This window comes from Anneissia japonica, unplaced genomic scaffold (assembly GCF_011630105.1).
Source record: "Anneissia japonica isolate Jap-2015-1 unplaced genomic scaffold, ASM1163010v1 scaffold21_len1647178_cov195, whole genome shotgun sequence".
Taxonomy (NCBI): domain Eukaryota; kingdom Metazoa; phylum Echinodermata; class Crinoidea; order Comatulida; family Comatulidae; genus Anneissia; species Anneissia japonica.
Window position 1 is genome coordinate 1,255,640 of NW_022750455.1, and position 14,644 is coordinate 1,270,283.

The 14,644-nt window shown below is 35.8% G+C and overlaps 1 protein-coding gene across 4 annotated transcripts in view; it reads left to right on the forward strand.

The window, feature by feature from the left end:
- LOC117121377 (prolactin-releasing peptide receptor-like) overlaps window positions 1–14,644 on the forward strand; it is a 41,468-nt gene that overhangs the window by 7,748 nt on the left and 19,076 nt on the right. For 2 of the 4 annotated variants that reach the window (XR_004447536.1, XR_004447537.1), the window contains exon 2: window positions 246–400. Coding sequence is in view for 2 of the 4 variants with exons in the window: in XM_033266563.1 (XP_033122454.1) it covers window positions 11,792–13,126 (1,335 nt within the window). In the remaining 2 variants the exon portion in view is untranslated. Of the gene's footprint in view, window positions 1–245; window positions 401–11,703; window positions 14,360–14,644 lie in introns of those variants that run through there. The other 2 variants (XM_033266563.1, XM_033266562.1) reach the window with 2 other exon arrangements.

A 14,644-nucleotide genomic window follows, 5' to 3' on the forward strand; every position in this document is an offset into this window, starting at 1 on the left:
TATATTTTTTTATTGCGTACACCGTGATACATGAATGAAAGACAGAGACTAATCTTAACTTTGGGTATTATTTTAATTAAAAATTCGATTGCTCTCAACCTTACAAAAAAGGCATAGGTAGCGCCCTTTACTGATTTGTATGGAAACATTGATCTAACAAATAGATAACTAATAAGTAACAGTGCTCAAATAGGAACATGTACGTAATAATCGTATCAAGCATAGCTCATCAACGAATATTTCAGTTGAATGAATAAAGTGTCTGGCGAGATTCGAACCTACAACCTCTGTCAAAGCGAGTATCATACCCATTAGACCACAAAGACCCAGAGAATATATGTGCACCCCCAGACACTTTCTCTCATACAACTGAATGAAACGATCACACATAGTGGAGCATGTACATACCTACTTTAGCATTGTTATTATTGTTTATATTTATAGGAGTTGTTTCCCGCTGTACTGACCAATGTAGGCGCTGCAGCATGCGGCCCTAATCTAAATTTCCTTGATGACTTGATGATTTTAAATACAGTCCGCAAATATATTTACATTATAGCTCCAAACATTATTAGACCTAACTCAAGTTATGCATGAAAGTTGTAAACATAAAAAAAAACTGATCCTGATGGAGAACCTGGGAAAAGGTAATGTGAATATAAACACGTTACCGTATTCATTGCAAGTGCAACAATGTAGTTGGCGACGTTTGTTATGAATTTGCAATATCAATCGACAGTAAGTACATTCAATGAGCAGATTCTAATTTTTGATTTTACTAAATAGCTCTTTCGGGTCCCATTAAACAGTGCGTACTACTGCTCGTTGTGCAGATTGTTGAAGTACTGGACACAGTCTTCTGGTATTTATCGATCCTATTGTAAAATTGAGGGCGGTTGAGCGACGTCAGGAAACTTTTGGCTATCGTAGACCTATTGCTTTTGTTACGCATCGAATTTCAAATGGTTCCACAGGGATAAGAGTAACTACATTGCATGGAATTCTTATACATCGATGAGTAGTTTTTCATGGTTAAAACAATTTTGCGAAACGAGCCACATTAGCCAATTTTAGAGAGACGTTACGTCACACGTTCTCAATTACGCCAAAGTCGACTGCATGGACCGAACGCCTACAACAAATGTGCATATTTATACAGTATCTACCCTTATCACCAGTTCCTTGATTAATCATAAGGCTAACCCCTTTAGGCTACAATGGCAATCCATTTATAATTAAGGTCAAGTAATGCAAGACGTACTGTTTATATCCATTATTTTTTTATTCGATGATAGCCTCTAGTTCATGGTATACTATTGTGCTGCATGTTATAGTTTTTGATGCGCGCTAGCTGAGTTAAATGGAATTCGCTATCATTAACTCTTATTTATGTGTGCACATCGAGTACATGCATTTATACGGTACATCATTTATATAAAATGTGAAATTATTTGCCTCCAATCGGAGTAGAAATTACAAAGAAGGCCCTATGGGTTAGGATGATCTACTAATACAAAATATAGATAATGGAATATAAGAATGATACACATAAAGAGATAAAGACAAACCGTCTTGCAGTAATACCATGCTATATGTTATATACATTTTATTACTGAGCCTTCTCTTTCTGTTGTACATGCCCATATATTTATCATGTGCTTATATATGGTCATCATGTGATGTCATCATGACTTGTAGAAAAATAGGCCTCATACTATGGTTGATATTGTTTCTCTCCTTGTACCAGTAGTTAATGCATTTGGGATGCAATAATTTTGAACAATGTAATTATTACATTTGGAATGTCAGGTTTAAAATCCTAAAATAAAAAACCTCCTTCGGCTACATCCATCTGAATTGTCTTGGTCCAATCTACAATTACATTTGTGTGGATTCTTTATAAAGGGACATGAGCCAATTGTGTACACTGGGCTTACGGTGTTTATAGTCCTTATCCGAGAAGATATCCACCAGACAAATAGGCGAGGGTGCCGCTCGAACTTCCGCCGATTTATGGTTGTAGGTTTCGGCGCCCCTGCCTTAACTACCCAGCCATAGATTCGACTCGCCTGTTCGAGTTTAGGCGTAACACCGACTTTTATGTCGATAGTACCATAGTCAGTAGAAAATTGACTATGACAGTACCAAGCCTTATGTCATGGTCAATGACGTCATAACTTGCTAATGGACCTTGGCCACCAAAGAACCAAAGAGCCCTTTATGTAGCTTCTTTAATAAACTCTTCATTCATCTGAACCTTCACCTACAGAGAAAGCGCAAATCTCAACGAAGAACTGATTATTGTTAAAATGTGAAACAACCCCGAACGCAGAAACATACTTTAAATTGATTAAGTCAGAAATTCCTAATAATAGCTAGATTATGTTTTAAAACCTCTATTGAACAATTATGATATTTAAAAAAATGATTGAATGCTAGCGAATTTCTTACGGCGTCGTGCGATGAACACACGTTGTGTCAGTAGTATTGAACGCCCTAAAATCACAACCGGCAGACGCTAGTCCCCTCGGGCAAACATACAAAAATTAACCCTTCTGGAGCAACGCAACTGATTACTGTACCCAAATGAATTGCTGTATAACTTCTCGTTATGTTAGGCGTATTTGAAAGAATTACATTAATGATTTGTCCTTCAATATAATAACAATTATCGATTGGCATCATTTCCATAACTTGCATTACTGTAAACGCAATATTAATGTTGCCCACAAAATGCTATTGTTAAGAACCATCGTAAATCATTCTCGTTAGTATAATGATAAAATAAATCATATCTCAAATACAATAATATGGCCTCCTTTATTAATATTATTATTGTTATTGTTATAAGCATGCTACTGGACTATGCGCCTGTAGGGCGTCGGGAAGAAATGACTGATTCTGTTCGCATACACCGACCTCAGTGTTTCATTTTTTCGCCTACAGCGCGTTCGAAAAAATGCACTGCCCGTGATCGGTGCTCTACAGGGAATAAATAACACATTAGATGAAATGTACGTTTTTGTTACATTGCCGCCTCCTATATTAGATTTTAAAAGAGGTACACAAAGTGGTGATTCCTGCGATCGTTGCCTTGTTTTTTTAAAGCAATTTCTAACCTGTTAAATTGTAAAGTATGTACTACACTACCGTATAGGCCTATTTTAATATTATTCCAAGGACCAAACTAATATGCTATGCTTATTAATGCGTGTTGGATTTGATGTTGCGTGCGATCAAGTGCCTCTTCAGTCCTCCTCAAAATATTAGGCTTATAGTTCTAACGCACGCGACATTCCGGATCTGCCATATATATCTCCGGAACTATAAGGATATAATGGCACGATGAAAATCATTGGTTAAAGTCAATATGGAGATTTCTCACAACCATAAATAATAATTAATCCTGTTTTGTATTATTATATAAAAAAAAAACCCGATGCATATTTGCTTGTCATATTCATAAGGTTTCAGAATCGCTCTTAATTACGAAAATGTTACAATTCAAGAGCTCGGATCTTATTTCTACTCCCACTCGTATCACGCCGTAGAGTTCTCGAACTATTTTATTAAACGACCTTTATGTATCAATTAGCTAGGGGCGAAAGTCGATATTGAACCGTATTAACATGCGTATTTTATCGATGTAATTAAAAGTTAGCATACATTTCAATGCAACGACATTGACACATTTACGAGTTGTCAAATAACTACGGAATTTTTAACTTTCAATTTTCGATAATTAACTGTTTAAATATTTCCTGTGTTGATGTAACATCGCTATAAGTAAAATTGTATAGTCAGTGCATGGACCTATTATGGTCAGTGAGAAGCTAATCGCGTCGAATGTAGACCTTTAGGACCACGTCAGAAGCAACATTTTGTTTAAATAAAATTAATGGTCGGCGGTATTTGTACATGACGTTAAGTAAAACTTAATTCTTGATAAATGTAACTTCTTCGTATTAGCGATATATCGTCTGTAGGAATAAAATCTGGGGAAAAACCCCTTACCCCCTTACCTGAAAACCTAAGAAAGCCTGTTAACCTTACGTTTAAATAATAATTAACTCACTGCTGTGTGCTTTTCCCTTAAATTTATAGTACATTCTGACACTGACAGTGGATTGCCCCTTCTTCTCTATCATGATATCATATATCAGCTAAAGTATTCCATAAGTTGCTTTATTCTTGACACGTACTTATATGCCTGATTCTCAATAGCATTATGCAACCAGAGAGAGCAGCTTAAATGCAGTCATCTTACAATACATTTCATTTCATTTCATTTATTTCGTCTCAGTAAAACACATAAAAAACAACAACCGGTTACAATGCTACAAAGTAAAAGCATAAAATATCTGAAACAGGCCGAGACAGAATTCCATGTAGGTCTCCTAATGCACTATTCCGATTACACATAAATGATAAAATCTGAGTTTAGATGCCCCTTATGATGCGGCAGCCATGCGGGGATGGCATACTCTATAATTTGACGAACTATTGTACAAAATAATTTCGGAATTACAAATTTCGTCTCTACAGCGCACGATTCGTTTAATAAACTCCAGCATTTTTGAAGCCTTGAGTATTATATAAGCCCAAAACTAGTGTCGACACCTTATCAGCATTAACCTATTTTTTGTCTTATGAATCAGATTTAAGTGAACAAGACAAATTAGTCCCTCTATTGAAGATACTGTATTAACGAGGATGACCTTTCAAACAGAGTTGGAACATTTGATGTTCTCACATCCTATAGAGTTTTTTTATGAGGCACTAGGGGTGATGTTGTTTTTGAGAGAACATAAATATATTCTGATTGTACACTGGGATTAAAACAAGCTGCAGAATTAAGTCCTAGCATATATATTATCATACAAACATAAAGAATATATAATGTATTTCCCTGTGTATATGGTATATGAAAATAAGTGCCGTATATACAGTATATATATATATATATATATATATATATATATATATAATATATATATATAAGATACAGTAATATATATAATATATTATACATATATCATATATATACATTATATATATGTATATATATATATATATTACTGTATCTTGGGTAAATGTCAACTGCTTTTGTTATATTTATGATCGACTGCATTTTATCAAGACCTATATAATGTTTATGTTAAAAAGATTTGAAAGACAACTGAAAATGGTATTAGTTGCATCATAATAAACGTGTATTGATCCTTCCATGGTTGCCAAGCTGAAAACATACTTACTAGGCAATAAAATAAAAGAATTCATAATATTCGATTTTTTATATTAAATAAACTTAACCTTGGTTTGTATTTGGTGTTGATAAAAGCGTGGTATAACCACTATCGCAATAGTTTCGCTGAGTCTGCACCAGTCACGTTCTACGCTTACACGCAGCCCCATGTATGCACGATAGAGTTCATGCTTACACGTAGTACCACGCATGCACGATGGCCCGTCGCCACGCAGTACAGTACCACATAAATGCGCGATATCCTATTTCTTTATTATCGTTCGAGTGCAAGATTTCTAACATATTCAATCATAATAATTATTATAGAGCCTCTTGTATGTTTTTTATACTAATATTTTGGCTACCGTTGTTATCATATAATTATTATATTTCCATACTTTTTTTGGGAAAAAATATTGACTTCATGTATAAATAAGAGTTGTTCTGCCCGATCATTACGTTAGCGCTGCAGCTGATATGGTTATATATCTTTTGCTGAAATGAACGTCGTATAATGACTTGAATTCAAAATTGTTTGAGTGATACCTTTAGTATTTTCACGTGATCAAGTCACTGTAAATTCATCTAATATAACGAATAGATGTTGATCAAGTAACGTGTGAAGTAATTTAACTGTTGTTGGTATCTTAAATTGATTCCTTTTTTTCTACCGACGTGTTTTGTATGTTAAATTATAGGTAGTTTGTGATTGTACGATACTTCCATATTTAAACTATATAATTTGGCTAATTTTGACGCAAAGGGAAGTAGTGTGGCGCTCGGCCACACCTGTATACCATGCCAGTCTTGAGTATGTGAGACACCCTATTTAGAGTCTACACTATCAAATTGTATGCGTAAAAAATGTGATATGCCCATATTTAGGTATAATATGACATCATCATGCCCATATATAGGTACCGTACTTCACATTTTTTGTCACATCAAATTTGATAGTGTGAACGGAACTTGATAACGCAGCAGGCTTTGATTTAAACCCTGTTTATACTTACAACGAAAACATTTATTTTTCACTTAAAATGTGATAGTGTGAACATAGCTTTAGGCCTAATCATTTTCGTTTGTATTTGAAGTGTTTAGCTAGTGTGAACCTTTTGGACCTTAAACAGCGTAACGTGCGTAATCTTGCGAGTCTGTGGGACATGTGCGTCTTCCTGGCAATCAACACTTTCTGACTGGCCAGTTGTTAACTTTGATTAGCATTGCGGAAATCGCCATTAGCGTGTTCTGCCACTTTAATCAGTTACCGTTTGTTGCAATATGTGAAAATCAAAATCGATAAGCTAGCACCACTCATTTTAAGCACGCACATTCCAGTGTAGTCCACAATTACTGTACAACAATGGTAGTATTTATACCCAGGCCCTTTCCGTAGTTCTATGTTTATTAAACATAGACCAGTCGTAAATAAGTCGTAGGTGTTCATGGAAAATTAAGTAGCCTATCCATACACACTTGCCATCGAATAAAAGACCTAGAAATCAAATAAAAATACAATTTTTTAAATTCATCAATATAAAATTTACGAGCAATGTTTTTAAACAGCGTGTGCTGTAAATTACTATTAACACGGTGTTAAAGGCTCTTTATCTTCTTCGCGTTTCGAATAAACAGAACCAAATTAATTGAATTCGCTGCGTACTCAAGTACATTTCTGATTGCTGAACATCATAATGAAATAAAACAATTAATTTACAATCGCTGGCTAACCTTCCACTGTATCCATGCATCCGATCTGATTAGGAAAGTCAGAGAAGGAACTGAAATTAATCACACCAACGACGTCGTCCACAACGAAGGTATCTAATGACGAAAGATTCCGATGCGCGTAATTAAAGCCGCGACGCGAATACTCAGTTTTATGATGATAAACGCATCTACCACTCGATCAGATTTATATCCAGTTTGCGAGCTCTTGCGAAGCACTCTGGCGTACCTTGGATTCATTTTGGCTATCTTATCACTTTAACAACATCAATCTCCATATAAACATAACAAAGAGCCGCAACGATAAAGTCTGAATTATATATCCGGAAATTTATTGGATTTGTTGCAGAAATAGTCAAAAACACCGAGAAACAAAAATAAACGCCTTTACCCTTTGGCGCTCTTTTGTGTATATGATGTGTGTTAGGCCTCGGTTTATCCATCATTCTGATTGCCTTTCCATTAATGTGCATTATTGAAGTGACTTGTATAAAATATCTTTATATCTCACTCATTTCTCATGGACAAATAACTAAAAACTATAAACAAGTATTCTAATATATAGGCCTATATATATACTGTCTCTTATACACATCTAGATGTGTATAAGAGACAGTTATTCAGTTGCTCCTGGTGGCGCTTGTCCTACGTGCATTAAATTCAAATTACTACATAATATACCTATGTATTATATTTATGAATAATATCATACACTACTTTTATTGCAAAATACAGGCCTAGATCTTGAGGTTTAGGTTATGATAGGTTAACATTGTACACTTCAGACGTGGCTGTTCTCCTGTTTCTGCCTTATTCTTCCTCTTGCGTGCAACCTCGGATGCGGTACGGTACACGTCCGATTTCATAATTTTACAACGCGTCAAATTTATTCTAATGTGAACAAAACTTTACTGGATCTATAGCTAATAAGAAATTGATAACAATTTGTTAATGTTAAGAATGTTAGGATGTCGTTAACTGTGTCTTTTTACATAAGACTCTACTTGCTGAATAATCTCGTACCGAAGCCTTGATTTTGAAGTTGGCACTAAATTTTAAACAGAAGTAGAACGCGTCAGGATACTTTTACCATAATAGAATTTAATTTCAATCCCATAATTCTGCTTTATAGTACACGGTTCTCCACCAGTCGTGTACTTAGCACATAAATATCTTAGTGTGACAAAATTAATTTTCCTTCGCGACAGTGGAACGTGAAATAATTTCACTCGTCCACTGTTATTGAGGTATCTTATTCCTTTACTTAAATACTTATCATTCAGAACATACCGTAATAGCTTAGGCCTCAGTACCGTATACTGTATAGACCTTGTCTCTTATACACATCTAGATGTGTATAAGAGACAGTTTCATATACTGTGCATTATTATGCAAATTAGATCTGAGCTTACGTACCTGCGGCCACTTTAATGAACTCTTCTCCCTGCGCTCGAAATACCTGCAAAAATATAAAGTTTACGGTAATGAGCTCTCATTAACAACCAATCAGAAATCGTTGTTTATTCACGTGTTCTATTTTGCCTTTGTCTCAAAGCTTTTGATAACCGCCTTTTCATTATTCTGTTGCATGGCCTTCCTCGTGTTCTTACAGCAGTTGTTATTTAATTGTAAAAAAAAAATCATTACTGTACAATGCAAGTCTATAAAACTTCGTTAGAAATTGTAACATATGATTTTCATATGTATATTTAGAATATATTACCTCTACATATCGTTTGCCTAGATTATGCCTGTGACGTTGTAGTGCAAGATCCTTCTGTTCACTGTTTTCAAACCTCACCATAACTTCCCCATTCCTCCTCCCGTGTAGGTTTAAACATAAAGCAATGCCTCCTCTGTAACAATAACGAAGTAAATTCGTTTTAATATTTGAGGCCTATTATAAATTATATTTAAGGTTTTATACAGGCCCTATATATACATAAATTATATATATATTATATATATATATGTATACATATGCACATACATACATATACATATATATACATGTATATATACACATATATATACACACACACACATATATATATATACATATATACATATATATATATATATATATATATATATCAACAGCTGTTATATAATATAATATAATGTAATATAATATAATATAATCATATAATATTGATATATTAATATTTTTCTTATGTTATTAATATTACTACTAATAATAATTATTATGTAAAGAAAAGAATAGAAGTTAAATTTTAGAAAGCAAACTTTCTCTAGTTTTTTGTAATCTCATTTCTCCTCCGTCTGTCTTGGGATTAAGTCCCTGCAGACGCCCCGCATCTGCATTAAACTTTTAGTGGGGCTAGCGGTAAGTGGAACTTATGTCCTAATTGCAGACGCATCATGCATTTTTACTTTCTTTAGTGCTACCGGTATGGAACCTATTCCCCTTCTGTGGAGTTAGCGGTTGGAACTTACGTCCTTGCCCCTTATCTGCATTAAACATTCTGTGGGGCTAGCGGTAGTTGGAACATATGTCCTACTTGCAAGTACGCCCGAATATGCATTCATTTTTAATGTTCTGTGGTGTTAGCGGTATGGAACCTCTCCTTGCATAAGACGCTGCATCTGCATTAAACCCGCTGTGGGGTAGTTAGAACTTATGACTGTCCTTGTCGATGCCCCGCACCTACATTAAACGTTCTACGGCCTAGCGGTACAGTTGATACTTAAAGTCCTTACAGACGCCCCGCATTTGCATTAGACGTCCTATTCTTTATGATTATCGTTTTCTTCTCTAACATTAATTGTAGCATATTTCATGTAATGCACTTGTAACTAAGTAAAGAATGACAGGCACTTGAAGCTGAATAAAGAACGATAGAAACATTGAATTTACAGTTCCGCGAACTGTCCATCGCTGCGATTGGCTGTATTTCAACGCATGTACGCGCCCGTTGACCGTTGTACTGGTGACGTAGATAGGTGAGGATGACTGAGAAACTGTGTCTGGTTGGTAAGGTGTTCTGAGTGTTTTATTGCGTTCATAACGTAACGAATGAGCACACAACGAATGAGCACACATAAAGCTTATTGTTTTATGTATTCATAAAACCGGACAACGTGTTTGATAATTAATCAGACAGTCGAATTTATACCAATTTACACATTATACATTATATAAATTTCACTTACGCACATTATTTTATAACAAGTCTAATTAGACAATAATTAGTAGGCTTATAGGTCTACCGCAACACGGCTGATGGAAACGCTGGGACACTTTCGTTTGATTGATGGGTTAGTAGAGTATCGAGTCTCTATTAATAAGCATATTAGGCATTGTAAACTAATAACCAATCAACACTTCCTAAGCTCCGCTCTCGAATAAGCGCCGCGGCATGTTCCTTCTTCAATCAATTTTGTGTTGCTTACAGTGTTTTCACTGCTTTTATGAACCTGAATTGTCCTCAACACAAACCTAATGTTTTCCACTGATATGAAAATCTGACTATATAGGCCTTTGCAGGTCAAGCTCGGTTTCTATAGTGTCACTCTCTCTAACTGGTACTGGTGCTGGTATGGGCATTTATAATGCGCCTCTTCCTTGAGGTTATAAAGCGCAGTTCCTTTCCCTGGTCATTGGGTCCACATGCCAAGTGTTTCTGCTGGTAATCAGCGCAGGAGCAAGCAACCCCACCAGGTACCCATTTATACTCTTGGGTGGAGAGAAGCAATGCAGATAAAGTGCCTTGCTCAAGGACACAAGCGAAATGCACAGCGAGGGATTGAAACCCCGACACGAGCAAGATATTGAACATTCCATTAGCCTATTATACTATTTAGCCGTACCGGATTATCCGTAGCACTCCTCCCGTGCATAGAACACCGATGGTACCGCATTCTTGGTTTCCATACAATCGCTACACGATATCGTCGACAACTTTCGGTGATGCTGATTGTTTGGTGTAATAGGAGAGCCTTCCCGATTCCGTCGTTGACTGCTCAGCAGTAACAGTGATTGCACTGAAAACACCATAGCGACAGTGTAGCGATTTTAAGGAGACCAGGCTTTAGCGATCATATAGTCTTACCAATATTCAAAATCATTTCATCATATCAAATCATATCGTTTGATATGTGACGCAATATGATATGAAACAACATTTGACTCGTATGACAGGGTGCGCTATATAAAACTGATATGGTCTTATTTATTTAGTATCTACTGGCCATGACTGGAATGACGTCATCACTTCGACAAATCCAGAATGTTTATGATCTTTTCTAATGTAAATTTGAAATTATATTAGCATTTTAAAGGTTTTTAGTGTTTTCAATCCACGTATAGAGAAGCAAAATATTTTTAGAGTACAAAGGTTGCTGTGTGTTTATTGATTTTATGTATAACTCAGCATGTTTATCGTATGTTCGGGGATGTTTAAGTAGGCCTATTTATACCATCCAGATTTCAATAAAAATGTTTCTTTGTGCTATCCATATTGACAAAGTAATGAAAAGTGCGATATATCTTTTATTTAGCATTATTTAATTTGATTTTAGTTTTAAAACGACTCAGTTTGCCGCTCATAGAAGTGTTTTTCACACTTTCACTCTTTCCCGCGGAAATATACCTAATAATTTATTACAGTATAGGCCTAATTATCATATTTTCTATGATAATGTTCTTATCAACATTGCCTAATTCATTATTATTTATTTTTAAGAGAATATATTCTGCTTGTTTCCAGGCAACTATCAAAAATGCTATGATTCGGACCGAAGACTAGAGAAAACTGCTAGAGGAAATTCGATGTGTACATCCGGACTGGCCACAATATGGAAACCTTAAACAATACTATAATCATTGACATCGTGTCTTGCTTGAAATGTACGCTTATTTCGCAACCTTGTACGCTGTCCACTTATATTATCGTTATATTTTTCATCTTGTTGACAATTATACTTTTACTGGGCTCGATCGGGAACCTTCTTGTCGTAATTATTGTTATATTGCGACCAAAATTACGAACTGTCATCAATTTCTTCATATTTAATCTAGCTATCTCTGATATAGTGTCGTGTTTGATTGGGATACCGTTCAATGCGTGGACAAATCTATTTCCACAAAACTGGGTGATCGGTAAATTAATGTGCAGCATCGTTCCCATGGTGATGTCATGTTGCGTTTGCGCATCCACGTTCACTTTCATTGCTATAGCCATTGATCGCTTCTGTCTTGTTGTTTTCCCACTTAATACGTCACTGCAGCTCAGTAAAAGGTCTTGCTGCTTCGTCATTGTGCTAATATGGAGTGTTTCAATAGTAATGACCCTACCATTTGCCTTAACGCATCAGGTGGCTGATTTCATGTGGTTAACATTCAATAAAGAATGTAATGAATTTTGGGACGATCATCAACAGCAAAAACTATATTATTTGGGCCTGTTCCTTTTTCAGTTTGCTATTCCACTATTAGTGGTGACTATTACAAATACCTGTATTTCACTGAAACTATCGCGTAACGTAACGCCAGGTACGATGAGCACTGAACGGAAAAAACGAGAGAATTCGCGCAGACGACACATGAATCGAATGTTGTCACTCGTAGTGTTATGTTTTGCTTTCTGCTGGCTACCGCTTAGTATTTTTAGTCTGGTTTTATTATTCTATAATGAAGATGGGGGAACTTGCGTGAGTAAAGTGAGGGATATGTGTGGCTTGTACCAGTATAACCTTAGTGAGAATGACAGTTACGTACTATTTTATACAGCGCATGATTTTGATATTGAAAATGGCTGTAAGAATTTTGACGTCAATAGTTTTCCATCAGTAAAATTGGAAGGGTCAGAATACTCAGACACCATCACAGCAATGGCCACTCTCACATTAGCTGCTTCGAACTCTTGTTTCAACCCTATTCTGTACGCGTGGATGAATGATAATTTCATGAGAGAATTCATGCGGTTGTTTTCGCGTATACCTGGGCTCAGAGCGCTCGTAAAGCGTCGAAATAAAAGCGGTAGTAGTGACTACACATCAATGAACACAAGAAATAAACACCAGTCGCAAGTTAGTACTGGTACTTGTCCGGTAGTCGAAACATCATTTGTGGCTACAAAAAGATTATCTATCGATACGAACACACACGATGTGCAAGTGAGCACGAAATAATATTTGATTAGCTGCCTCTTGGATTTTGATTAATAGATTTGACTTATATCACAAAATGCAGCTTATTTACAAAGGAGGATGCTCAGTCATCCCGATTATGAAATGCAGTACAACAGTGTGTTATTCCCGTATTCTTCATATTAAATATGAAACAAATCAATAGAGTGGTGGAATTAGAGTTGACATCAATGTAACAGGATCGACGTGTTTCAAAACTGAAATTTATTTGAATATGTATGTATGTATGTATGTATGTATGTATCAGTTTTTATGGACGTTCCTATTGTAATATATACAAATAACCAAATGTAAAATTTAAGGTGTTTCATGCATTAATGATTTGTATTGTTAATCAAACCAGCTTTCATTTTTATTGTTTAGTAAAAACCAATATAAACCATCCCTTAGTTACACCATTACCCCTTTGCACACAGTATTCTTTTACACCAACATTTAACACACGGCTCGCCAAGATGGAACGAAGTTTTATTAAATAAATCTCATTGAAGCCAGCCCCCAGAGGAAAGAAAGGTTAATGAGATACACATTTTTTTTTTATATTTAAAAACTGGGGGAAAAGGGTTGTTACACACATTTTCCCCCAGTTTTTAAACATTAAAACAATTTGTATCTTATAAACCGTTTCCGAGTTTTCCGGCAAACACGTTTTGTGTGTCTTAGAAAAATGAGTTGTACAACATATACAATTTTTTCCTCCAAAGCATGTGTTTTAGAGGCTTGAGAAGTGGGGTTTTTTAAGCCGGGTACTCACAGCGTAGTACGACAAATCTTACTCTGCTCTTTGTGAGCGCTAAGACAACTCAACACCGTCTTGCTGTTTGCATTTGGCAGTCTGAACGGATCGTCACTAACGACGTTGCGTTCAACATAGAATCGCGTCGGCCGACGACCGCGGGCGCAGTGAGTGCTCGGCTTTAGTAGAAAAGAATATTTTTACCATCACAAGATTTTGATTGAAGTCTGACTTTGTGATTGGAAGGCAAGCATCTTAACTGTCATGTTACAGCTCCATTCGCCACATTGTTTACATAGCATACTGTAATAATCAACAATCATCACTCATCATCCTATTAAACAACTGACATGGGAGAGAATGGTTGTTCTTCGTTAAACCACGCCCACCTGCGCAGCGGTAAAATCCTACTTAACGAAGACGACCAGTCGAATAGAAAACTTGTAAATACTCGACAAAACAAAATGGCTGCTTAGTTACCGCGATACACGCTGTGTAATCAAGATTGCTTCAGCTTGAGACAGTATGGGTTTTTTGTAAAAAAAAAAATATTTTCATACAGTGAAATGTGAAATTTTAAATTCTGTCGAACCAGTCGAATGAAAATAATTCTAAACGAAAATTCGTAGTCAACGAAATGAACCAGTCGAATATGCCCAATGTCTTCTGCAGCTGACTGTAGATTCTTTGGCGTAGGGTGAGGTATGTAGTATAGGATCTGTGGTAGACATTGTATAACAGCGTCCTTGATACAGTATACAGCA